At 42.1% G+C, this 27,508-nt stretch overlaps 2 protein-coding genes across 2 annotated transcripts in view; one reads left to right on the top strand and one right to left on the bottom strand.

Annotated features, from left to right (window-relative positions):
• Positions 1-317: 317 nt before the first annotated feature.
• Positions 318-14,768, top strand: etfa (electron transfer flavoprotein subunit alpha). The gene is made up of 12 exons (XM_083763650.1): positions 318-435; positions 2,991-3,140; positions 3,421-3,502; positions 3,597-3,679; positions 5,269-5,368; positions 5,707-5,817; positions 6,133-6,234; positions 7,965-8,033; positions 8,134-8,216; positions 12,201-12,266; positions 12,614-12,694; positions 14,306-14,768. The coding sequence occupies exons 1-12, from the start codon at positions 397-399 to the stop codon at positions 14,339-14,341; spliced, it is 1,002 nt and encodes a 333-aa protein (XP_083619776.1). The 5' UTR covers positions 318-396; the 3' UTR covers positions 14,342-14,768.
• A 1,283-nt stretch (positions 14,769-16,051) lies between these two features.
• Positions 16,052-27,508, bottom strand: part of tmem266 (transmembrane protein 266) — a gene marked incomplete at its 5' end in the record, with an annotated part of 78,353 nt that continues 66,896 nt past the window's right edge. The window contains 7 exons of the mRNA XM_083762717.1: positions 16,052-16,834; positions 16,942-17,004; positions 18,462-18,654; positions 20,631-20,746; positions 21,501-21,639; positions 22,065-22,121; positions 27,017-27,090. Coding sequence (XP_083618843.1) covers positions 16,194-16,834; positions 16,942-17,004; positions 18,462-18,654; positions 20,631-20,746; positions 21,501-21,639; positions 22,065-22,121; positions 27,017-27,090 — 1,283 coding nt within the window. The 3' untranslated portion in view covers positions 16,052-16,193. The remainder of the gene's footprint in view (positions 16,835-16,941; positions 17,005-18,461; positions 18,655-20,630; positions 20,747-21,500; positions 21,640-22,064; positions 22,122-27,016; positions 27,091-27,508) is intronic.

A 27,508-nucleotide genomic window follows, 5' to 3' on the forward strand; every position in this document is an offset into this window, starting at 1 on the left:
GATTGATTGATTGATTGATTGTAAAAGCATGCAGGAAAGTAGGTTATATACAGTTCGATGCATGGTCTACCGTCTACTATAGGATTTAAATCCAATAAAGCTTGTTTCCATTGGGGTCCCTTTGTATTATAGCCTATAATAATATCCAATTTGTACATTTTAAATTTAAAAAACCTTACCATACCAGGGTAGTAGGGTACCTGTGACCCCCATGTGTGACCCTTGCATGTGACTTCAACGGAAGTGCGTGTACTGTGTTATGTTTATTCTGAGTTGATCTCGCGAGATGAGCTGAGCTAACCTTTAGCACAGTGCCACAGTCTTCTCCCAGCAGCGTAGCCTACGTACGGTCGTACGCAACATCTCTGTCTGGAGGACAACAACACTGCAGCCAGGATGCACAGAGCTATCAGCAAAAACGCGTTCAAACAGTTGGTAAGTGTATTTACAGCACATGGAGTGATGGAGGCTTGTTTTATTTCGTTTACGTTGTTACATCATTCAATTATCCCATACGTCGGTTAACTGATCCCTGTGTTTCCACATTCAGCTGCTATAAAACTATCATGCTAGCAGCAGCTTGGTGACTTTCTCTGCCAGGTGCACTGGTTGCCTACTTGCCTGGTTCTAGTCAACCAGGAGGGTTATAAATGAATGTATGTCACAGCAATGACAGCATCTGTCATCTGTCACTCATACATCAATCATTTGTTTTAGTAGCTGACAGAGGCAACAATATATTGCTCATTATTTCCCCCCGTTAGCTGGGGGTGTTAGCATAGCTAAGAGAACTACAAATTGCCATTGTCAATTTGTCAGTAATAATAAAATATATATGTTGGTAATTGATCCGCCAGTGAACAATGGTGTTGCACTGCCAACTTATTTCGACCATGACACTTCAGTCAGTTGACATTTGTGTTCATTTTTCACTGACAGTATTTGAGTCGGTGACCTCCAAGTACTAGCAACCAGCCCTATGCTGCTCAGACTGAAAATTGTTCAGATATGGCTGGAATCAACCTGCTTTAACTTGACAGGACCGATGAGGTTGTTAAAGAGGTTGCATAAACTGGGCTGTGGTATTTGCACTGAATAGATTGGTTGTGTAAGTTTTCCAAATCAATTCCTCCCTCATCATTGTCTTCGTACACCAAAACCGGTGCCATATGTTTGGGTCCAATGTTGGATCCTGATTATGTAGAGTCCGAGACCATAACTACCAATATTTTGTCAAATAGTGCAAAGCATATTCTTTTTTTTTTTTAAAGATATTTTTTTGCGGCTTACGCCTTTTATTTATTTTTGAAGGGACAGACAGTAGGCTGACAGGAAACGGGAGAGAGATGGGGGGATGACATGCAGTAAAGACCGTGTCGGGTCCGGGAGTCGAACCCGCGGCACACTGCGACTGGATTACCAGTCCGGTGCCCAGACCGTTACGCTACGGCCTGGGCCTGCAAAGCATATTCTAATCAATTTAAAAAACGTAGATTTGATTTAAGTTTCTATGTGAGAACATAGAAACTTCTAAGCAAATAAAATGAATAAAAATCAACAACGTTTTCATTGATATCAATAATGAACACAAATGGAACTTTATATTTTGTCAAAAAAAAGTCAAATGGCTGATATTTTGGGCAAACCGTTATCTGGACCAGACTCTAAATTTAAAGGGATAGATAGTTCAGATTTTTTTAACTTAAGTTGTATGAAATACTTGCCATTAATCTAGTGGTTGCAACTGTATTAATTGATTGCCCGAGTCCTGTGGTGGGAGTTCTGCTCTGGTTTTGGTGAATATTAAGTAGTTCCCTTCATTTTTTGGGGGGCACTGCCACTGGGGCCGTGCAGTAAAAGTAAATTAATTCACAAAACTAGCGTTTTGTATTGTATTGTTGACCTATTTATAAAATATTAGCACAACCTTTGTTCAACTTTGACCCCTCTATCACATGGTACTATTCTTTGGGCCTAGTGATATGGACACAAAAAACATAGTTCCGTGTGACAGAGGGGTAAAAATGAACGAAAGTTGCACTAATATTTTAGAAATAGGTCAACAATACAAATTGTTAGTTTTGTGGATTAATTTACTTTTAATGCGTGGCCCCCTGTGCCCCCCATAAAACGACCGGAACTACTTAATATTTCACCAAAACCAGAGCAGAACTCCCACCACGCCGGGACTCGGAAAATCAATGAATACAGTTGCAACCACTATATTAATGTCACGTATTTCATACAGCTTAAGTAAAAAGAAATCGGAACTATCCCTTTTAAGTTTACATTCAATGTAGAATGCTATCATTATTAAATTCAACAACCGCTGTGTGTGTGTGTGTGTGTGTGTGTGTGTCTGTCCATCCGCATAGAGCAAAGCACCTCCTCACAACGCCACAACGCACGGACAGCCTCACGTTAGCACGCAACAACAACAGGGTTTAACTTTTACTCCACCCGGACGGGACATTGCCTTGGCAACGGTTACAATACTGTGCACTTTGTATCTGTTGGATCATAACATATGAATACTATAATCCGGGGAAGACGGATCCCGTGCCGTCGGAACAACACAATGACAAAAATACATAGACGGATGCAATGACCAACGCTGGCTCAGTAGCTCATGAACGACACATTCTGGGCAGAATATCACCACCACATTTACATCACACATCAATGGTGTACTTATGATTGTACATTTGTACTGCAGCATTTTCTTGCAAAAGAAACTAGCCTTCTTTTGTGCCCAACCCAAGTTCCCAAGACCATCTGTAAACAATTCCCCCCTATCAGTAAAGTGATCTATTACATCACATTACCCACACTGAACATCATTTGCTGTTCATATATTCAGAACGGGTAAGGACTAGTACAATATAATTGACTGGTGATTAAAAATAAATAAAAACATATTGAATCTAGCTGAAAATGTATTTTCTATTGAAAAGAATCATGTACTAACTGTCTGCCATTCTTCCCAATAGACTGGCCTCCTCCAGAGGTTTCAAAGTACCTTGGTGGTCGCAGAGCACAACAATGGCGTTCTGACGCCCATTACGCTCAATGCCATAACTGCAGCCAATAAGCTTGGAGGAGACGTGTGTTGCTTGGTTGCTGGAACAGATTGTGCAAAGGTAGATTATATTTGACTTTGTCCAAGCCACACCAGGTTTGTGATGATGTAGGTTTTGTTTTGTCTATCATAAGGTGGATTACCTTAATTTGTTGTAACTATATCCAAGAACGAGTGGTACAGGTGAACATTTTCATAACTCCATCCCGAGCTCACCGCAGCTCTGAGGGTGCGCAGTGGGTTTAACGGTTATAAAAAACGGCTAGTCCGGAATTCTCCTTTAATTGCAACCTAGTTTTTTGAGAGCTAAAGCTGGATTGAAACATGTTGTCTCTTCTCAGGTGGTGGAGGATATTAGTAAAGTACCAGGTGTGAGCAAAGTTCTGGTGGCTCAAAATGATGCATATAAAGGTGGTCTGCCAGGTATGTGGCATTACAGAATCATGTTTCGGAAAATATGTTGGTCTTGCGCTCCTGTAAGGCTGAGTCATAGAATATTTTCCCTTTTCTTGTGCAGAGGAGCTGACTCCACTTATCCTGGCAACACAGAAGCAATTCAACTTCACCCACATCTGTGCTGGAGCATCTGCCTTTGGAAAGGTAATGATTGGCTGAACCAATACATTGTAACATTACTTGATTTTTTCCCTTTTTTTAATCTCTTGGGGAACCTAACTCAGCATGTACTATAGTATGTTGTCTGTACTGTTTTTTGATTGATCAAATACTTTATTAACAGTTTACAATTAGTACAGAGGTACGATTTACTACGATTGTTAAAATTATAACGCAAAAAGACCAAGGTCTTGTTTCCGTTGTGGTCCTGTCTATTCAATTAATTATTTAGTATGTTTTTGTTGCTCTTACATGATAGGCCAGTCAATCTAAGGTTTGAACCAAAGGAAATTGTATCGTTAAGTATTTTTTATGATCCTTAGGAAAGTTAGGGTCATCCAAATAACATTAAAATTGTCAATGAAATAATTAGTTGATCATGGTAAATTCAGGGGTTGAAAGTTGGGGTACCAACATATAAATATATATATATATATATATATTGGCAACCTACTGTATATAAGTCAACGTTTTCAAATTTTCATTATGCTTTAAGTTGCATACGATGTGTCAAACTACAGGCTTTTCATGATTCTGAACCCATTCCAAGCATTAGTGAAGAATTAGTTTGCACGAAAGACACTCCTTGGTCTAAATTTGGCCATAGCCACCACCAAATGTGATGACCTCATCACATTTGTGATGATGGCTATGGCCGTTTCTAGCCCAAGGAGTGTTTTCTGTGCAAAACTAATGCTTGCAATAGATTCAGAATCATGAAAAACCCCTAGTTTGAAATGTCACATGCTACTTAAAGGACAACGTTTTTCAAACAAGCTTCATGTTTTAGGTTGTTATTCGAGAAAGTAAAAGATGATTAGTATATATATTTTTTCATTTGCTTTCATTTTAGCGATTTTAGCTATTTTTGACAGGGGCGGGGGCATTCGAACATGGGGCTAAATAATATGTAATATATTTTACGGCGATTTCTTATTTTATTTTATTTACCATAGTCCTACTAGACAAAGGAAATTTAATTTGGCCACAAAAGATCACGGGATCTACTGAATGTGAAGGGAGATACTAGGGAAATGCCATACTGTGTGTGTGTCGTAGGCTCAATGTCAATTTGTCACCTCCCCCTTCACATTCAATAGATCCTGTGATCTTTTGTGGCCAAATGTAATTTTTGCCTTATATAGGTTGTTAATGGTACCCCAACTTTCAACCCCTGAATTTTCCATGATCTACTAATTATTTCAATTATTTATTTGGATGACCCTAAGGATCATTAAAAAAACCTATTTTGGGTCACACACTTTCTAGCTTAGATTGACTGGCCTAATGAGGGAAACGTCTAACTAGGGAGATGATGAGAAACGGTACTGGTTGTTAAAGTTAAAAGTCACTTAATCGGAGAGTGTGTTAACCATCTTTTTAATTTTCTGGAATACACTTGCTTTGAAAACATTTCAAGCAGCATTGTCTTAACTGTTCTAAAAATTCACAAAACTCCTCTTCTTTTGCCTAATTCTCATTTGGGTCGCCACACTGGATCATCCATTTTCATCATAACTCTTTCATTACAAGCACATTGTTATTGCTGACGCTATTGCTGACTCATTCTGTAGAACCTGCTCCCAAGAGTGGCTGCCAAGTTGGATGTTGCCCCAATTTCAGATATCATCGAGATCAAGTCTCCAGACACGTTTGTCAGAACCATCTATGCTGGTAACTCTTCTTAATGTTTCAATTAAAAATGGGACAACTGAAGCCTTTTAATTGGGTTTGTTTTACACTGACAAAGTATGAAGCAATTTAATGGTAAATTGTGCCCTTTGATAATTTGACCATTTGGCTCAGCTTTCAAGGAATTTGTAATTATGTGCTTTTCTCATGCACATGCCTATCACACTGTAGGAACCTGTACTGTAGCACCACTTTGATTTCTTTGCCAGTGAATATCGATAACCACAGACTACAGTAGGATTATTGGTAGTGACAAGGCCTTGCAGATGACCTCTCATGACATCGTTAAACAGTCATGTCTGTCTGATTGTGTCTTACAGGGAATGCTCTCAGCACTGTGAAATGTAATGAGTCTGTGAAAGTGTTCACCGTCAGAGGGACATCCTTTGAGGCCGCTGTCATGGAAGGAGGCAGTGCCACATCAGAAGAAGGTACATTTTATAACATCAATAACATAGGAAAAATACCATGTATTTCTGTGGAAAATGTGAAAATGTTACTGCATTCCTCCTACGCCAAAAACTGTAACAGCTCTGTGAGTAATCACCCTTCATAGGCATAGACAGGACATAGACGGCCTACATTGCACCCGCAGTGTAATGGGTGGCCATTACACCGGGCATGGTGTGGAGGTTATGAATCCTGTGCTAGTGATCTAGAACGTTAGTACTCCTAGTACTCACAGTACCCCCCAGTGGTTATTGGTTATTGATTATGTGATAATTGTTACTATTCCTTGGCCACAGTGGCTGCAACTTCAGCTGTTGGAGTGTCTGAGTGGCTGGAAGCCACCCTGAGCAAGAGTGACCGCCCAGATCTGACCAGTGCAAAGATAGTAGTGTCTGGAGGTACAAATGTGTTATTTTCATACCACTTCTTTTACCTTTTTTCTTTTTTTCTTTCTTCTTTTTGGCTTTCACCTTTATTTTATATATTTTATGGAGGGACAGACAGTAGGCTGACGGGAAATGGGGAGACCGCCTTTACTGACAGGCAGTAAAGGCGGTCGGGATCGGGAGTCGAACCCGCGGCACACTGCCAGACTTTGACTACCGGCCAAGGTACCTGGACTGCTGAGCCACGGGCCAGGCCGCCACCTATTTTCCCTTTAACACCCTGAGTGGCATAAACTAAGTTCTCCGTCAAATAGTAACGCCCAGCGCTCAGGACGGAGATTAATAAAAGGACGGAGATGTATAGATTCCATCACTCCACAGGCTGGGAGTGTCTGTTGCGCAACATTTGATGTTATTTTCGAAAATGTTCCCTCCCCATTTTAGCCGATAAGATCAAAAATCTTAAAACGTGAATAACTCTTGGTCTAAATCATTCTGTCCAATTCTAAGCAAAGATTATGTTTTAGGCTTGGCCCGGACGGTTAGCTCACCTAGGCTGCCAAGCCAGCCGGACGGCGTGCCGCGGGTTTCCTGTCTAATTACTGTACCCGATCAATAAAGGCAAAAAAACGCAAAAAGAAATCACTGGGCGCTCTGATTTAATGGTCCTAAATACCCCTGGGCGTTCTAGGTGTTAATGACAAATTATGGTATAAATTGGAGTAGGCCTACATGAATATGGCTAAAATGATGATGCAGATGATTTTGTTTAATATTGTAGTCCACAGTTGGTAGTGCTGTCGCCTCACAGCTAGAAGGTCCTGGGTTCGATTCCCACTCGGGGCGCTGTGGGTGCTGGCGGCGTGTTTCCTCCTCCGCGTCATCAGTGCCCATACCCGAGGCGGGGTTGGCGAAAGGGCCTTTCTGTGTGGAGTTTGCATGTTCTCCCCGTGTCCCCTAGGGTAGGTACCCTCACAAAAACATGCAGTAATCCTGGTCTCTAAACTGCCTCCCCCTGGCCAGCCGGGACGCCTGATGGAGGGGAAAGGAACTTGTTGGAATAACGTGCTCCTTCCACGCGCTACGTCCAACCAGGGAAACTCCCCCCTGTCAGGTGTAAAGGAGCAACTTGGACACTCAAGCATGAAGGAAGCATGAGTTAAGTCCGTTGCTCTCCCTAGGTTGGCGGAGGGTGTGTAGAGCCCAGGATCACATCACAGGATGATTGACACAGGGGTGAAAAATGGGTTACAAAATCGTGGGACAAAAAATATAAATTATAAAAAAATAATATTGTAGTCCCAATGAGGAGCAAAAGGCATGTCTTAATCATATGGAAGCATGTGTTTAATCAGATGGTATGTAATGGCTCTATGATGTTATTGTGCCTGTGACTTATGTGAAGATTGCTTGTACATTGATCTGGTTATATTAAAACATTTTTACTGGTGAGAGGAGATGATGGCAAGGAGCAACAGCTTAAAAATATAATATATTTTAGCAGATACATGAAGATAGACGTTATGTACAGTGGAGTTTTGTTGTTGTTTTTCATGTCCAGCATTCTGTAAATCTAGAATTATTCAAAGGATTCTGCATGATTTCTTTTAGCATCTCCTTACCTCAATTATCAATAGTTACAGCTCAGCTGTTCCAAGACATTTTGGGCTTCATTATATCATTGAATTAACTGGTTTTATTTCCGTTTGTATTTAAATTTGGCTAATTATATCTCGTTGCAGGAAGGGGATTGAAGAGTGGAGACAACTTCAAGCTTCTCTATGACCTTGCTGACAAAATGAACGCTGCAGGTTAGTTGTGGATGGTTTATGATCATTTTGTCTCTTGCATGATCAATGTGTTTGCATTTATGTATTTTAATTTTATATGATGTAATATTCCTCCCCACAGTTGGTGCTTCCAGAGCTGCTGTGGATGCTGGTTATGTCCCAAATGACTTGCAGGTTGGACAGACGGGCAAGATTGTAGCGCCTGTAAGTGATTCCGCTCAATGCCTGTTATACTGTCAGTTCAGAGTATTTGAACAGCAGGGATGAAACCGTGAGAATTGTGCAAAATATGTTAACCACGTGACATGAACCCTAACATCCCTGACTCCCTTTACTAGTTATGTCCTCATGGGTGAACAAAAATAGCAGATCTACATACAGTAACAGCTCATAGTAGCTTGACGTGTTGCGATCTTATATACCTGCTATATTGCATACATACAACATGGTATATAGGGTTGAAGTGGTTAAAAGGCACACAAGACTGGAACTCAATTGTGCCTTTTCTAATATGATAAGCAGAACCTTTATCAGTGCATTAGTTTGCGTCAATGGCATGCAAATTGCAAATGCCTGTTACTTTCCTTTGCATTCAGCATTCCTGAAATTCAGTAGGATTAGGATGGATCCTTTGGCCTTTCTAAAAAGGTTAACTTGCCATTATCCTGTCCAGCTGGGATATCCCAGCTGTGATTATCCACACATTAGGCCCTATGAAATGTAGTTGATGGCACATTTAGGGCCTAAATGATTTAGCCCATCCATTAAAGCAGACTCCAGTGGGTATCTGCTACTCGGTGCTTCACACCAGGCCGGCCTGTCTGAATTGAATTTTCCAAATGTTTTAACAATCGCTTTGAATTTAGGTTTAGAATGAGTGATACATTTGATTGGAATTTCAATAATTCTTCTTTTATTTCATCCTGTACCATTGTGAATATTTGTGATTCTGAATGCCACCTAAAATCAGATTTTAGATATAATGTATTGCCTTTGTAATTAGAAATGATAACATTGAGAGTGGAACTGTTGTTTTTTAAATTATTTATTAAGCTTTTAAACGTACTTCTATTTTAGTTATGACAAGTCCCCCTCCCTATCCCTATTGCCTATTCCTACTGTTTGGTCTTGGGGAGGCTGTAGTGTAAACAAACATAATCGTCTGCTACACATGGAGTCTGCATGCAGGACGCAGTGATGCTGCTAGCCCTGCATCCAGGAAAATGTTTTTTTTTAAATGTTTTATGCAAATTCTATGCAAATTAATAATCATTATTATTAATAATAAATTAATAATTTACATTTGGGGATATCTTTCACAATAATAAATGTACATGTTCTAGACATGTTCTTGATCACAGGCATTTTACTTACTTTTTTGTGAGGAATACCTTCTAGAGAATTTGAAGTTGTGTGTTCTGCGCAAATCTCGTTTTGGTGCGCGGCTCGTTCCGGTGATAACGTGTGACTGACATCTTGTTTTCAGATTGTTATTTTCCGTGCGAAACCAAAAAATATTTGCGCAAACATCTGCTTTTCTTAAAGGTATATTCAGTGATTTCACTTAATTCAAATATCACTTATTTTTTTGTTTTGTTGTGATAATCCTCCCTACTATAGAGTGTGCTGGCCATATAAAGAGTTCCTCCCTGTCCCCAGTTAACCCCTGGGGGTCAAAAAACCTTAGGTTTCGTTTTTGACTCTCTATCCTGATTGGACGAAAGGCTGGGTCCCACAGCCAAAAACGAAACCTAAGGTTTTTTGAGTGAAATCACTGAATATACCTTTAAACTAATCTTTGTTCCGTCTACATTCTCCTCCCCTCTTTCACATAGGGCTGTTGTTCTTTAGTTCCTATTTATTGTATCTGTGCTCCTTTGAAGTATAAATTATCTTTTTGTGCTATGTACTTTGTATGTTAGATTGTACCCTGTATTCTGAGAGTTTTTTTTACTTTCCAAGAAGTAGTGCATAATAGAATGTACATTAGGACAGTGTCACAGTGGTCCCCAGTTGTGGGTCCGGAGTCTGGACACCCACATGATTTTTGTACGCTTTGTTTTTCTGGGACGCATTTGAATGACCACCTGTGGGTCCCAGGACCAATTATGTTGAAAACCTAGCAACATCACTGAGCTGCTTATTTTCACCTGACAGTCAGTAGTTTAACCTGGAGGGTACAATGCCAGCTAGCCAGTTCGTTTCCCCGCTGAACAAGGTACCATGGCCAACCTGTAGGTGTCGCTAGTGCAGCAACGGTGACCCCACCCCTGCCAGCTTCTAGTGAACACGTCTAATTGTGTTACTTAGGTCGCATTCATACCAGAGAGCTTTGCTGCGATTAAAACGAATCCTGCTGCGCATTGTCAGAAAGTGCGCTTCGTTTGGCAGGTGTGAAGGCTCATTCGAATCCTAATGCGCAGCAAATAACCGCATTTTACTCCGCCAAAAAACGTGGGTTTCGCTTCGCTTCGAATCGCACTTGACTACGATTCGGTGCAGGTGTGAATGCAATCCGCAGTAAATAAAGGAAATGAAGCAAACATAATGTGGCGGGTGAGGAGCTGAACACAGTTGGAGACGGTTAAGGCATATTTTACGCAGCGCAAAGATGTCCCGTTACTGTGGATAGACGTGGTAGAATAAGGAGACTGAAGCCCTGATCGAAATGAGGACGTGTAGGCTACATTAATCAATTGCTTAAGAAAACACATAAAAACACTGCAGTGTATTATAGCCTACATAATATTCTGTCTGTCTGTCTGTGCGTGCCGTAAACATGGAGTGCTGTCACTGTGTGGGACTGGGGAGTTATATCAGTGCGCTCATGCAGCGCTGTGCCTCCATGCCCAAAAGAACAGTGTGTGGCGGCTGCGTGCGTAGAGAGAGAGAGAGAGGGGGGGGGGGGGGGTCCCAGACGGCACGACACATGCACGTTATCGTTATGAGTGTAATTTTATCACCATAGATTTCACTGTGTAGGCTATAGTTTATGAACGGAACACATTGATAAAGGTCCCCCCTGCTGCGTTTCCAATTGCTGCGAATGACAGTGTGAAGGCAAACCGCAGCCAATTAAATATGCAAGAATTCCCTTTCCCCGCCCATACGGATCTGAGTCTACCGAAGTATTAGGTGAGAATGTGACCTTAGTCTTGGAGCACCCAGCCAAGCGGGAGGCACCGTGGAGGAATTGAACCCCAGTCTCGGCTCTCCACGGTGGTGGGCACTAGGAACCTTACCCCTGCCCCACCCAGATTCCTGGAACTGTTGTTTAGTTAACTTCCTCACACTTGGTGTGATGTTTACAGGGTTGTTAGTTTTTCAATTGTTTAGAATGTAATTGAAGCTGTCAGCTGCTATGCCTGAGCAGCCTTCCAGGGGAGCAGTGCCAGTGCTTATAGGGAACAGCTTGGCAGCGTAGAAGTGTGTAGGCAAAAGTTCAGGCTGCTGTTGTTGTCATTGAACAATGTTGTCTTTACCACCCTTGAATAACTCTCCAGAGGTGCAATCAGCCTTCAAATACACAATAAAATCCTCAGTGCTAATTTAATTCTGAGTGGGGAAAATGGGTACATTTTCTAAGTTAATTGTGTAGTAAATGTGTGTTCTTGAGAGGACTTGCTTTGGCTGCCCATAGGCATCTTACCAGGACCATCCTGTATGTATGTGCTTAGTTGACAGATTGCTCACTCGGAGTGCTGGCTTTTTACAGTGATACTTAGAACAGTGCAGATTCTGTGGTGTTTGTCTGGTCAGTAAAACCCGGCAGTGAATGCACTTAGGTTTAGACTCCAGTAGATTTGTGTTCACAAATTGATGCTCCGCTCTTCAGAGACTTTGGCAGTGATGCTAAAACGGCACTGAAATATTCATATGGCGGTGCATTAAGCTGAGAGCCAGGGATGGGTTCTCCCACTGGAATCGGGGAGCTGCAGAAAGGGCACTGCCCTCTGTGACTCATGCCCCAGTGCCCCCCATCCCCCCCACCACTCCCCCTGTGAGATATTACACTTATTATCACCAGCAGGCTGCTCTCTGTTCTCTCTGCTCTCTGCTCTACACAGCTATGGCACACTGTGCAAAAAATTACCTGTACAAGTGAAATGAAAGTGAATGAATTTTGAAGTGCCTGTTCAAAACTAACTATAATTGGGTTTGTTGCACTGTTAAATGTTCTGTTCACAGGAGCTGTACATTGCTGTTGGTATCTCTGGTGCCATTCAACATCTTGCTGGAATGAAAGACAGCAAGGTACAGTCATATGGACCCCATTAAGTTGTTTTATATTCTGAAATAGTTTTTCACTAGTTTTCATAAAAAGTTCCTTTACATTTTCTTCATGAAGATATTTTTTTCATTTTGCTCAACACCAACATTAACCTTGTTTAAATTACCCTTCTTCACTTAGGCATGCACACACCCACCCACCATAGCATAGGCCTACAGTGTGATTTTATTTTTTATTTTTTACAATATCAAAAACCTAGGGCCACAGGCAATTACTGTAAATTAAAACACTTGGTAATTAAAGCAAAAGTTTGAGGCAGCCTTAGTCTCCTTGATATTCTAAACACGTCTAAACACATTTTTCCTTTTAGACCATTGTTGCTATCAACAAGGACCCGGAGGCTCCCATTTTCCAGGTGGCTGACCTTGGCTTGGTAGCAGATCTTTTCAAGGTAAGAATTTTAACTTGGCGTTGCCAGAGGAGTGGCATGAATGCATATTAACAAAACAGACAATAATGAATTGCATTTTTATAGCGCATTTCTAAGTGCTAAAAGCGCTTTACAATGGTTGGTTGGTTCATTCATACATTGGGAGGTGAAGCGGCGAACAGTCGACGCCAGCGTCCTCACTTGCCACATTCACACACAAATGTGGACACCAGGAGCAGGGATTCGAACCGCCGACCCAGGGATCATTGGACGACCTGCTCCATCTCCTGAGCTAGAACCACCCAAATCCACACACCACAACTCAACTGCTCTAAACACTTGACTGCACTGCCAAGACGGGACAGTTTGTTGAGAAATGGAAATGTGCAACTGTTGAATTATTGAGTCCCTGAATTAATCAGGTGTGTGTGCGTGCTAGTGGCAGAGCCACCCAGGTCTTCCTACAAGCTATGAAATGTAATCAATTGTTGCCCTAAGTGGCTGGGTGGAACTTTCCAGGTTTATATTCAGCTGCTTGTTGCCAACTCTTTTACATGCTTAGCTGCCCTCTAGTGTCTGGTTGGCACTCGCAACACTGGAGTCCTGCGACGTTGGTGAAAGGCTAGGAGCTTATATTTTCATGTGTGTGTCCTGTCGGTCATGTTTTATTTAGTCCATCAGTGGTGCATGAGCAGCCCAGGTGTCCTGCTAAACTCTGTAGAAGTGATTAGGAATAATAGCTTGTGGCAGTGGAGTTGTGACCTTCCGTGTGATCACCTTACATGTGATCACTCCTCACGTAGCTGATTAAAATGGATGGGCTTTCTCCTTTTTCCTCCAGTGGGAAAATTGATACCTGGGCTGGGACCAACTTGTCTCTGGGGACCAATGATATAGATTTTCAATCGCTTGAGTTTGTAGTAAAGCCATTTACAATAGGTGTGTTTGCATTAACTGCTACCTTTAATTGAGAACATTGCAGTTGTGTGTTTATCCTTATACGAATACCATACCTGATGTCTTAATTAACGCCAAATATTTAAACACACAGTATTATGACATAAGTTTTGGCATACAACTATGGATGTGACTAATTTGATACTGCCAGATGTTTTTTGGACTTGGTCAACAGCTCCCCAAGTTCAAACCCTACAAATAACTCATCCTCAATGAACAACATTATGCGTTTAATCCTAGTGCACAAATAATTCTATGTCAAGACTGTGTACGAATAAATTATAATAGGCCAGTCAATCTAAGTTAAAAAGGGGCGTGACCCAAACAAAATTTCAATTGTAATCGTTCAAGGTTTTTTATGATCCTTAGGATCATCCAAATAACAAATGGATTATTACGGTATATTAATTTTGGATCATGGTAAATTGAGGGGTTAAACATTGGGATACCATTGAAAACCTATATATAAGGCAAAATCTTCAAATTTGCATTAAGTAGTCAAACTAAGAGTTATTCATGATTCTGAAACCATTCCAAGCATTTGTTTTGCACGAAAAACATTCCTTGGGCTAAAAACGGCCATAGTGAAGACGCCTATGGCAGTTTTTATGTCACACAACTGTGACATGCACACTGTATTATATGAAATATCTCTCCTCTCTAACATCTGCTCAGGCTATTCCAGAGATGACTGCAGCTCTCAGCAAGTGACGTGGAGCAATCTTCCACCATGCTTCCAGTCATCACTCTCACCTCGGGAAACTACACTGCAACCAATGAGGGACCTCTCCTTCAACCTCTGCCTTAAAGGATTTCTGAAAGTGTTCCGTAGGAGGCATAATTTATGTTCTCATCAACTTTCTCCTTGACGGGCAACAGAACATTCTCAGTTCAATATCTTGTCCGTTTTTATGTGTTGTACACTGTCTTTGAATAATGGTTACTGTTGGGGATATTTGATATATCTATTACGGCATAACATGGTATTTTAACTTTATGGTCATCTTTGGGTTTGATACAGTCCATGATGTATTTGGCTTGATCGTGCAGTTCATGTAAAACCTGCAGGTGGAGCACTTCAAACCAGGAGTTTTCATTGAAAGTCTCAGATTAACTATTGAATTAAAAACAAATTATTATTTTAATTTTGCCATGTTTGTTCTTTATTAGCTTCTTGTATTTAGTTGCTTCTTTTGAACAGTCATTATACAAAGTGCCTGTTGACATTAAAATGAACAGGATTAGTTTGCCATATCTAAAAAGCAAATCATCTCAAAGGTTCATGCTATAATACTTTCCCTTCTGAGCAACACTTTAAAACGGTACCCACTTATCCATTATTTTATTTGGCTGGAATTCGATCAAACCCATTCAGTAATACCTACACAGCCTACACAAACTCGCAATGATGAAATTGTGAAAATCGAAAACCTTAGACCTTAATTACTATTTGAAATAAAAACCTATACATGTAGATGTTTTTCTTTGTCATTTAACGTGTGAAATGGGAAATACGGTAGTGTAGATTGTAAATGAAGACCCTGTGTAAACTGGCTCCACTGGGTTTGATCAGACTCTAGCTGTGGCACCTGGACAATAAAAACTACAGTGCTTGAATCTGCCGAATTTTGACACTCAGAAGTACAAATGTTAGCGTTGATAATTATACAAAGACGAAGATAAGAAAGGTTGAGATCACAGCTCAACATCTGACCGTAGATCAAATTGTACCCTGCAGCAGTCCTGTCAAAGAGGACCGTTCTTTGTGAGTGTGGAGAGACTAGGCTGATGACCAAGATGAACTTAATACAATTTTAATTTAGGATTAATCTGCCTGGGATAACTGATGTGCAGCTGTTGGTTTTCCAATAAATGATCATCAGTCTAGTGCCTCCATTAATGACAAAGTGTAGTAGAGGAACAAAGCACCAGCCCCTGCCCGGTGAGTGGTGACCAGCATAATGCATCAAAGCCAGATTCTTATGCACAAACCTGTCATCAGAAAATTCTGGGCTGAAGCCCCATTGCTGGTTTCTGTTTGTAATGTTTTCACTGTACTCACTGAAGCGTTTATTTTTTATTTTTCCTAAGTGAATTCCTGATAGATATTGAATGCCTGACAACAAATCAGTCTGTTCATGACCTCCTTTTGTGTGCTGCTGTGGCAAAGACACTTGTGTCCACTCCACTCTTTAAACTCAAACGGTTCACAAAAGTCACGCACATCCACAAACCATTTGAAGGCAGGTGCTGAACACACAGAAAACAATCCTAAAAGATAAAAGGAAGGGCTACACAGTGTACAGTAGGTCTCTTAGGTGTAGATAATTAGAGCATCCATGTTGGTCCAACCATGATATTTTGAGCAGATGCTCTTCTTCAGACGAGCATGGGATCAAAACGCCTCCGTGTTAGAGAGCTACAATGTGCAGACCTTCCTTTTACCGTTTATGACTCCTTATCAACTAACAGCATTAAGGGGTGGTCGGACAAACAGGATGTCAGCGGCCTCCAGAGAACAAGGGGATAGAATTGGAGTGAGGCCCCCTCCTCAAGGCCTGTCTTATGTCTTTGAAAGGCGGTTTACTGGGGTGTCCACTGGCTCCATCATTCTGTACTTTTCCTCAAGCAGAGGCTCATTGCTTTGCATGTGGATAATGGGCTTGTTGTGGAGCCCGGCCCGGCTCTCCTGGTTCCTCTTGTTATAGATGTTGACCCGGTGGTCCAGCTCGGGGCTGGTCTTAGTAGAGTCCGTGGGGCTGGGCAGTTTCAGGTTCACAGGGTCAAGACCCTTCTGGCCGAGAGAGGAGTCCTCGGACAGTGAGGAGAGCAGTTCTTGCACCACGGCACAGGGATGCCCCCTGGTGCCCTGCGAGCCCAGGGCCAGGGGGCTGCTGTAGGGCGGTGGGTAGCAGCGCTGGCCGCTGTAGTCTGTGGACGTGGAGGCCTCTCGCACCGTGGAGCTGCAGTCCGTGGTGGATCCCAGGGTGTGGCTGCTGAAGCTGTGCTGGCGGGCGCTGAAGCTAGAGCGTGACACGTTGGTGGAGGCCTCGCTCACCGAGCTGCCGGTCCGATGCAGGCGGCCGGATGTCACTGCGTCAGCACTCACCAACGTGGAGGGCAGCTGGCTGGGGTTGTTAGGTAGGTGCACGTCGATGGCTGCAGTGGTGATGACACATGCAGCTGGATCTGGGATGCCAATATCTGCATGGGAAAAGTATATATTATACAAGTGTACACTGGGAGGGATGGAATACAGTTACACCGGTGTAGAAAGTGAGAATGGAGAGAGGAATCCTGCGGGTTCTTACCACTGCTTGGCTCACTGTAGTACTGGCTTATGTAGTTGTTCATGTCATCTTGAACGTAATGATCTGGTAGAAATAAAAATGGCAACTTTATTGTCTCAAACAATAAAAATGTATGCTTAATGTGCTTGTAAATTCAGATTCACAGACTAGAAGGTAGGTACAACACAGCGGTTGAGTGGTTGCCGCAAAATGACTCTAAATGCTAAAAACATGATGTTTCTGTCTGGTGAGATGTTCATCACATTTGGTCTCACTAGACAAAAATGTCACATTTTTGTCATGTCTAAACTATGACTTTTATTTAAGACAGTACTTTGTCTCAGAGTTGCTTGAGCTGAGTATGAATCTTCTTCTCACAGCATAAATAATAATTAATATGACCGGAGGGAAAGCAGGATTTCAGACATCTTTGTACAGTAGATTGTTCAATGATTTACCACCCATAGCACTTGGTTATAGTTGGACAGCAGAAAGCCTGCTGTGCCTGAATGACCAAAGCACAGCAAATACTCTGTAGTGAGTGTATTTCGCTGACCCTAAATCAGTCCACTTTAAGAATTCCGTTAAGTGCTATCCAGACTAGAGTCCCACCGGATCGTTCTGATGGCTTATATTCATTTATGTTTGTGCTTCAAATATTCATTCATATTGTGAATGCCCCGGGAGGGGGATGGGCAACGCTCAGCCTGAAAGATGTGACAGAGACTATCTCAGAGTGATTAATAACACATGCATGTGAGGAGCAGGTTCAGTTAAAAGGCTGTCTGGGTAACTGACTGTACACATGGCGGCTCAGATGTGTGGCAATGTCACAAGGTGGATTTATAGTTTTGATAAAGGAATGGCTTCAGTGTTCTGAGCCCTGACATCACTGGGACTAAGGGTGCTTTGTTCCTTTAAGTCCTATAAGTTATGACCTGTCACGTTTGGAAAGGTTTATAGTCCATCTATTCATCTGAGTGTGGCTGTGGAATGTAGATCCAGAGACTAATGTTGAGCGCTGCCGGGCCTGATTGTGTGTGTATGTGTGTAATGTTCATCTTTAATCAACTGTCCTGCCTTCCAACTTAAAATACTGCAGGGACTGTAGCAGTGATATATATTCTATACAACTACATGATTAATATGGTGTGACCTACAGGTTACAGTGTGACCTTTGTTGACCTGCTGTGACCTTCTATTTTACACTAGTTGCTACTGAAGTTTATTGTTTCCAGTGACCTTTATACTTATAGATATACTGTACCTCTGACCCGAAGCCATCTCTCAATGATGACAATGACGTTCCTTTTTTTTGGGTCCCAATTGGGTTGGGTGGCTATAAGTATTTTACTGGAAGATGCTTTACCTGGCAGATCGCAAAAGCGGTCCCTCGAATATATCACCCAGGGCTCAGAGCACATCTGTTGCATTCAAACGTATCATGTGGGCTGATATTAGCAGGCAGGGCCTTAATAACCACCAGGTGCTACCCACAGCCTGCAATACACAGCAGGATGTGGGGGTTCCAGCTCTGTTACCTGTTACACCTCCAGGCTCTTTAGCTTTAACCTGAGCGGGGTGTTCAGGGGCCCCGGGGGCCAGGCCGTCCACCTCTTGGAAGCTGCTGCTCTGTTTACCCCACACATGATGGATCTGCATGGCCGCCTCCCGCTCAGCCACCAGGTCCAGATCCTGTTGAGCCAGGTGGGCTCGCAGCTGCCTGATCTCAAACTGATGGGATGAGAGGGGAAGAGATAGACAGTGTCAGAGAGAGAGAGAGAGGCTGAAGATATTAACTGATCGTCGTGACACATTGAAATGAAAGTTAATTTACCCAGTTAACACCTATCGGACATTATACCAGAAACGTACATCTATCTAACTGTCCTGGAACTGTTGCAGTGAAATAAAACTTGTTTTACCCAAAAATCTGTAAAACAGATTAGATGGTTGTTCTGTAAAGGAATATACCTTCATGAGGTTTTCACATATTGTTCTCATTTCATTACAAATCCTGAAAAATGGCCTGTCCTCAGCAATGTTCCCTCAAATGTTTCATCGGTCTGAGCAAACACTCCAACCTTCTGAGCGCAACTTGAAAACTGCTGAGCAACATATATGATGAGCGCACTTTGTACATTACGCTCATGTCATGTTATGGCTTATTCAATCCTATAGAATAACAGTTGCATTACTTTTGATAAACTGTAGGCTATAGTGGCAGTTACATAAACAATACAAAAGCATATCCATTATTATTCAGTATTATAGCTATTTGAACAAATGTAGAGGAATAAATGTTGACAAAATGGTGTGTACATAAACAACAGGCCTAAATGAGTCAACAAAACAATGCATTGACATACTGATTGACAGATGTCTAAAAAGGTTAGCCCTGGCTGAGAAGTGACAGGCATTATGATTAATACGAGACAGTGTGCATGCATTATGATGTCTATATGATGTGAGCATTTATAGGCCTACCAATTGTAGCCTTACTAGCCTACACTCCGAGTTAAATTAACAGATTGGGGTTTGATTGATTGAAGTTTAGTTTATTTCGAACCTTTCACATGTATAACAATACATAATACATTATACAGACACTTATACAGGCCCGAAGAGGTGTAGGCTGAAGCTAAAAGCTTATAATTGCCTACTAAAAAAGAAATAATAATAATAATAATAATAATAATAATAATAATAATAATAATAATAATAATAATAATAATAATAATAGAGCTGACAAAACTGTCAAACAGTAAACTAAGAAAATAACATAATAATAATAATGATAATAATAATAAGTAAAAAATAAGACTAACAGAAAACTCAAACCTCATACATTATTATTAGTTATCAATATGGTCCGTTGCTGTGACAATATGGAAGTATTGCCATCAAGCTGCACCACACTAGCTACACCACTAGGTGGAGAATTGATAAATGGTCATATACATACAGTTTGCACATTAAGTTTGTGTATGAAATGACTCAGACCCTCTATATACAGCTTCTTTGTAATATTTATACATTACTTACTAATAATTGCATTTGTATACATTTAAATATATTTATTTATTTGGTTTTAATATTTACTAGTACTTATTTCTAACTAGGATACTCTAATGTTTTATATCTATTTATTACCTTGGATTTAAACATTTGTTTGAATTTGGTGACTGATGAGCACATTTGCAGATCCTTATCCAACCCCTCTTACGGATAAGCATTTATCTTTGGTGTTGGTTCTTGCGTTATTTCTCTTAAATACACCAGTTCCCCTGAGTTTGTTGTGCTTTGAACACTTCCTGCATGCAGGGAGGAAGAATATTGTGATGGGCCTTACATTATTAAGGCAGTGTTTATATATACTTCTTGTGCGACTAATAGCAGAAATAGCCAATACAATCTTACAACGTTGTGTTGTGAGCTTAGCTAAAGTAAATAACTTTTTTATTTGCACCAGAACATGAGTTGCTTTTCACAGCCATGTCATACGAGCCTGCTGTGTTTTTGTTGGATCTATACAGCATAACTTATAAAGTCTGTTAATTATTTATTTTCATTTCATTGTTTACAAGTAATCTCTCTCCCTGGTAATTTGCTGCCCTCTTGTGGTTAGACACAGACAGAACAAGAGGAGTGCATGGTGATGTATGGTATTCAGACAGACAGGCAGTAAATTGAGAGGGCAGAGGACATACTGCCTGTTCCTGGCAGATCTGGGTGAGGCGGTCAAGCTGCTCATCTCTCACTGCCTTGGCCTTCTCATACTGCTGGATCTCCAGTTCCATCTCCACCTTCACTTGCAGCACATAGGCTGGAATGACAGGACACAACGTGACATTGCTAGATCCATCATCTGCAACACACTGTACTTGGTGGCATTTCCTGAAGAAAATAACTTATGTACATGTTTTGAGCTTGTAAATGAGTTCCAGACAGGTTTGAATCAGTGGAGAGAGACACTTGATTTGTAATGGTGTCATCCCAGGTTCCCCGGGTTCTATGTTCCCCACTTAGGTTTAGGTTTAGGGTTAGGCTTATTGTTGTAAGCGGGGAACACAGAACCTTTTTTGCAGGGTGGGGAACATAGAACCTGGGGAACATAGGTACGGTCCCTTTTTAATCAACACCATGCACTTCAGCTGAAATTCAACACATCTTTTATTCTCATTCCGTAGGCTACAAGTCCATTCAAACACCACAAGGTGGAGCAATGCAGCTGAAACGATTTATGCGTCTCAGCAGCAAGCACAGAAAATGCCCAATAGGCATGTGTATGTAAAATAACATTGACGTGGATGGATGGCTGTATGGTAGAGTGCACTGGATAGTGGATAGGTAGTTTTACTCACAGAATCGCTCTCGGGGGACACCCACATAAACATTGTGAAACTATCGGGGTGAATTAATGAAACGGAGGAGGGGAGCCGACTACTGCAGCGGCCGTGCTGCAGTATCTGTCTTTGTGACCTTACAGTAAAGGACGGGATGCAGAGGATATTACTCCCACATCCACCCACCACCCCTCCCCTTCCACCCACCCACCCACCCTCCTCAGCCAGCCTCACCGTCGATGATCCTCTTGACCCTCCAGATGCGCAGGGTGATGATGAGGCCGATGGCGTCCCAGGGACTGCTGGGTCCGTTGGCCACCGTGGAGGCCACCATGGGGGCCAGTGAGAGAACAATGATGGCACCATCAAACACCTGAACAAAGAAAGGAAATCTTGCAAATGCATACAGCGCATGTACGCATATGCACATGTAAATGAGACACACACCAGGCGTATGGACGCAAAGTTGCGTGTGCATGCATGTGTGGGCAGGCAGACAGACAGAGACACATGCACACATGAGCATGCGCGTGCACACACACACACACACACACACACACACACACACACACACACACACACACACACACACACACACACACACACACACACACACACACACACACACACACACACACACACACACACACACGCACACACGCACACACACACACACACACGCACACACAGGCAATTTATTCGTGTACCCCACAATCCCCAAGTTGCTCCACTGAGGGAATAACAATGCATTGGAAGGGGGGCCTAACCTGGAGACTAATGGGACCCCGGGGAGCTTACCTCTACTTTGTTCTCTATGTAATCCCATATCCCCAGCACCACGATCCTGAACACCGTCTGAGACACAGAGAGAGATGGAGGGAAGCGAGAGGAGGTTGGGGGGGGGGGGGTTGTTCAAGGAGGAGGATTTATTCTTTGTTGTACATCGTTCTTGCACCGGAAATAGCTGATCTACAAGTTCACCAACGTGTCGTGCAATGCAATGCGTTGTGAGCTTGTAGATCGGCCATTATCTACACCAGTGAGAGCTATCAGGAGATGATGGCACCATAATGGTGGTGGACAAAGTACTTAACCCCCATACTTGAGTGAAATGTTACTCAAATACACAAGTGATAGTTGCTGTGTCAACTTTGTACTGGAGTACTTGCTCTTAACCCATTTTGTCCTGAGATCAGATTAAAAAAAATCCTTCTACATCCTGACAGTTTTCTGAAAAAGCTGTTTCTATGTTAGTCGTTCTTCGATTTTGTCATGGTTCGACTCTTCCCATGTCTGCATTTCCACGTCAACCACTCCCACTCTCCATTCCTACTGAGTCCTTGTCACACACCTGTTATTCCCACTCCCTCTTCAGACCAACAGTGATCCTTCCACACCTGTGAACACTTCAGCAATTACCCTGCTCCCCATAAGACTGGACTCTTTCCCTTAGTATATATACTCTAAGCTCTTTCCACTCTCCCACTGTCAAAACATACTTCCTTGTCCCCTGTGTTGTACCTGAGTTCCTGGTTCTCTGTATTTTGCTATTCTGAAAGGCTGCATTTTTGGACTACTGCTTTTTGCATTTCGAAAGGTTTGCATGTTTTGAACTTTCGGTTTTACTGCTTTGTGCTTTTGAGAACTTTTGCATTTTTGGCATTTCCTGATTTCTGCATGCAGCTACTACTCATTCGTTTTGTTTGTAGCTTGACTGCATTTTGCTTTAATAAATAATTTTAATTTGAACATTCCTGCTCTTGTCCTGCATTTGGGTCCTACCCTTTGACTCACCGTGACAGATTTGTCAAAAATAGCAGATCTACAAGCTCATAGCACGCCACCGAGTGGCGCGCTATGAGCTTGTAGATCTGCTATTTTTCAATAGCTAAATTATAACATAATGCTAACACCAAAATGGGTTAAAATACGTATTCAGGCCTGGGCTGCAGCTGAGCAGTCCAGGCACCTAGGCCGGTAATCCAGCCTGACGGCGTGCCACGGGTTCGAGTCCCGAGCCCGTCGGTCTTTGTTGCATGTCTTCTCCCCATCTCTCTCCCCCTTTCCTGTCACATTACTGTACCCTATCAAATAAAGGCAAAAAAGCCATAAAAATATCTTCAAAAAAACCCTCATTATTCAAAAGGACAAATTACCTAAAACTAAATAGGCCTACATCTTCTTTTTAACTGCATTGCCGTATTGAAATTAAGACATTGTCCCTAAAATGTAAAAGCTTTTCCAGAACTATTCAAAGAATATTAACAAAAATAGCCAATCTACAAGCTCACAACACTTTGCATCACGATGCATTGTTGTGAGCTTGTAGATTTGGCTATTTTCACTAGGTCTATATTTTAAATATATTTGAAGTGATTTATTCATGTGCTCTCTCTCTCTTTTAAATTGGAGTGGAGTCAAACATACAATATTTTACTTTGAAATGTAGTGGAGTGAAATTCCTAAGTATCCAAAAATACAAATACTCATGTAAAGTACAAATACCCAAAAGATTTACATAAGGAAGGCACTCAAGTAAATGTAGCTATACTTTGTTACTGTCTTGTCCACCTCTGGATTCATCCTTCCTTCCTAATTCCCCTTTCATGCGCAAGCCGTGCATGAAATGGAAAATCTGAACATCTCAGCAAAAGTGACAAATTTGCATTTTTGTGATTCAGTTTCCTGTCACTTCTATGCTGGTAATTCATCAATTACATCATATTTGTGCACTCATCACAGACGGCACGGCAGTACTTTCATCCAGACAATTCCATTCCTTCTGCTGATGCAATGGAGACTGCGGAGGGCAAAAACTCTCTTGTTCTATGCTATCTCTGCCCCCCCCCCCCACCCCCTCCCGCTTACACTCCCCCATCTTCCCTTCAGATATTCAAGGCTGCAACGGAGCAAAAACTACAGTACAGCCCCCACTGTTTCCCACCATCGCTGTAAAACAGTGTATAAATGTATATCAGTGGGTCGGTTTTGGTTTCACTTGAACATTTTCAGAGTTACAAATTGACAAATGAACACTTACGCTTTTACTGTGAAGTGTTAAAAATGAATCATTAAAGCGGCTCGGTTAATGATAAGTAAAATGGTAAATGGTTCATTTATATAGCGCCTTTATCCATAGATTGTGCATTACATTCACCCATTCATACACCGATTGCGGCGGAAGGCATGCAAGGTACCAACCAGCACACCGGGAGCAATTGGGGGTTCAGTGTCTTGCCCAAGGACACTTCGACATGTAGACAGGAGGAGCCGGGATTCGAACCGCCGACCCATGGATCATTGGACGACCTGCTCTACCTCTTGAGCCACAGTCGCCAACTAGACTAGAGTTAACACACTAGCATTCAGCAAAGAACTAAGATAGTAGTTCTCATCCTTTTCTGTGTCAGGGCCCACTTGAAAACGTGTTTGCGGCCCACCCACCTGCTGGAAAAGCTGCTGGTCGGGCCTGGTGAATTTTCTGAGAATTTTGTATTTTAATGATCAATCAAGTGTTTCACCTTGGCTCAATGGAACTAACATGGTATACATGGTATACAGTATGGCCCTCAATCGAGTGTAAAATCTGCCACAGATTCGAGTGCAGGTTTCGTAGTACACCCACGTCGCCACGGCATTTATAAAGTGATCGCAAACAGCTGATCCTTCCTTAATTTTGTTCTCACGTTAATAAATGTCACGGCTGAATTTGATCTGGCACGCCCTAAGAAATCAAGCCTCGCCCTCGTTTTTGCGACCTGAACCACTGCTATACGATCTGGAAACCATGGTTACCGTGCCTTTCAGCCCGCCTCACCCCCCTCTCTCATACATACACACACACACACACACACACACAGACGCACACACGCTGCACGCACACGCAACTTGCAAGCCCAACTAACTGGTGTGTTGTTAAATAAATAAACAACGAACACCTGCATGAATTAAATAAAGTTGTAGGCCTACCCTGTCTGTTTCCCTCTCACCTCGCTTGCCTTGCTGTCATGTCCACGCACGCACGCACCTACATGACACATCGACATCGCATCGCCATGAATGGAATACGTTTGGGCTGGCCTATATTAATTTTACCCATTCGTGCGCAGTGCACGGCGAAGGCGTGATACTGCGCACTGCTGTGATATTAAAGTCCTGTGGGTGAGTGTCAGTGATGCCTGCATGAGAGATATGCTATCATGTCGTCAAGGCAGTCATAATCAACGTTTATGTAGTGATTTGATCATTGATGAACGAATCATAAACATATGGATGAAGGCTTGCATGTGTGCTGGTATGTGTTGGCGACGCACGCCGCGACCCCCGAAAATGATCACGCTTTTATCTGAACTGTCAAAACTGTCAAAACCTGTCTAAGCACTTATTTAAATGGTGAATGATTAAGCCCCTTATGCCTATAGCCTGCTAGTACTTACTACAAATAGGCAAGTTGTATGCTTGTCATTGTCACTTGGAAATAAAGGCGTGCAGTCCATTTATGCCTTTTTTTTAATAATATCATAATCACATATGCCGCATCACCGCATGCGCTCCAAAATCATCTCACAAGTGTGCTCGCATAACAAGGCCAGTAAAGCACTGTTTGATTAAGCACAAACTAATACATTGTAAACATGTTATATTGTTTTTAATTGCGCGATTTTAATTACTTGTAAAGTTGGAAATCTCTCTTTTGTTTTTTACATACACATACCGTTTTATATTAACATTTTAGGAGTGAAAACATATGTTTAAATGCCTGTGACAGCCTCTCAGCTGGTCAAACAATGCTGCTCCGCTGTTCTACTACAGAAAAACAGGTGAGGACAAAGCGTACGCCAGCTGCCGAGCAGACGTGGGTTTTGAACGTTGTCACGTTCAATTTCAAGCTTTGCCGGAAATGTTAAATGCCGAAAATGTCGGTAATTTCGGCGTGCGCCCATATTTTGGCGTACGCACAGTTGATAAATGAGGGCATTAGTTTTTATTTATTTGTATCACTTTTTACTATAAATGTTATAGTATCATTAAAATCTATAGTGTTTTTCCAATTATTTGTGGGCCCACTTGCAATACCCTTGCGGCCCGGGCCCACATGTTGAGAACCACTGAACTAAGACAAATGTGTTCAGCGCCAGGGAAACTGTAATCAATATGGCTCACCTGAGGCACTGACACCATTTAATAGAACTAGTGGCAGAGAAAAGCCCCATCTGCATTTTAAACTGGCATTGTTGAGGATCAATACATCAACAAAGGCAGCGACTGTTTCAGCCTTTAACGATGGCCAATGTTTTGCTGTTTAATAGGCCCAGCAAGATACTTGTGGAATGATAGGCAGCTCGCCTTGAATCCAACGTCTTCAGTTTTAGGAGGGTGGTTTCATAGTATAGTCTTGTTATCATTTTATGAAAATCATGATACAATATTCATATATACAGGTGAACCGGGCCCCCCACCACAAAAAAACAGGACCAGTTCTCTCGTGCCCAATTCTTTAAAAATAAGAACGTTATAATTCCAAGCATCATGTGCAGTATATGGATCAATACGCCGCTGCATCAGCTTTAAGTAAGCCTGCCTACTTGTGTCGATCTAAAAGCTCTCAGCTCTGTGCAGCACGCCGTAAGCTTGTAGATTGGTATTTTCGGTGCACGACACCAACACATAACTAAATATAAAACCAGCAAGCAGAGAGAGAGATAGAGAGCGAGAGAGAGAGAGAGAGAGAGAGAGAGAGAGAGACTCACCTCAGTGAAGAACACAGAGAGAATCACCAGACTGATCCAGTGGATGATACTGGCGAACTGGAATGCGTTGTTAACTGAGGGACAGGACAAGAGACGAGCTTTTCAGAAATCAAGAGATGACAAGTGTGAATGGATACACTCTCAAGCATTCGCTCCACATTGTGTGGATTTATATGCCTTCCTAATATTCATGGACAGCTCCCTCCCAGTGGATCAGCTGAGGCATATTCCTCCCCAAGCATCCTTGACCATCTCCCCCAGCTCTCATCTGTCTTTGTTTGCTGTGTTCAGTGATCTGTCTATCTTCTTTCTGCACTCACCAAACTGACCAGCTCTCAATTGCTCAATTTTTTACTGAAACCCTCCTCACACATTTGTCTTCTCTCTCTGTCCGTCTCTCCAGTACATCTCTGGGGACTCGTAAGGACGAGGACCTGGGCATGTTCACACAGGGCAACAGATCTTCACTCAGACATGGTAATGTTGTCCTGG

The sequence above is a fragment of the Protomyctophum parallelum genome (genome assembly GCF_964188405.1).
Source record: "Protomyctophum parallelum genome assembly, chromosome: 4".
NCBI lineage: Eukaryota > Metazoa > Chordata > Actinopteri > Myctophiformes > Myctophidae > Protomyctophum > Protomyctophum parallelum.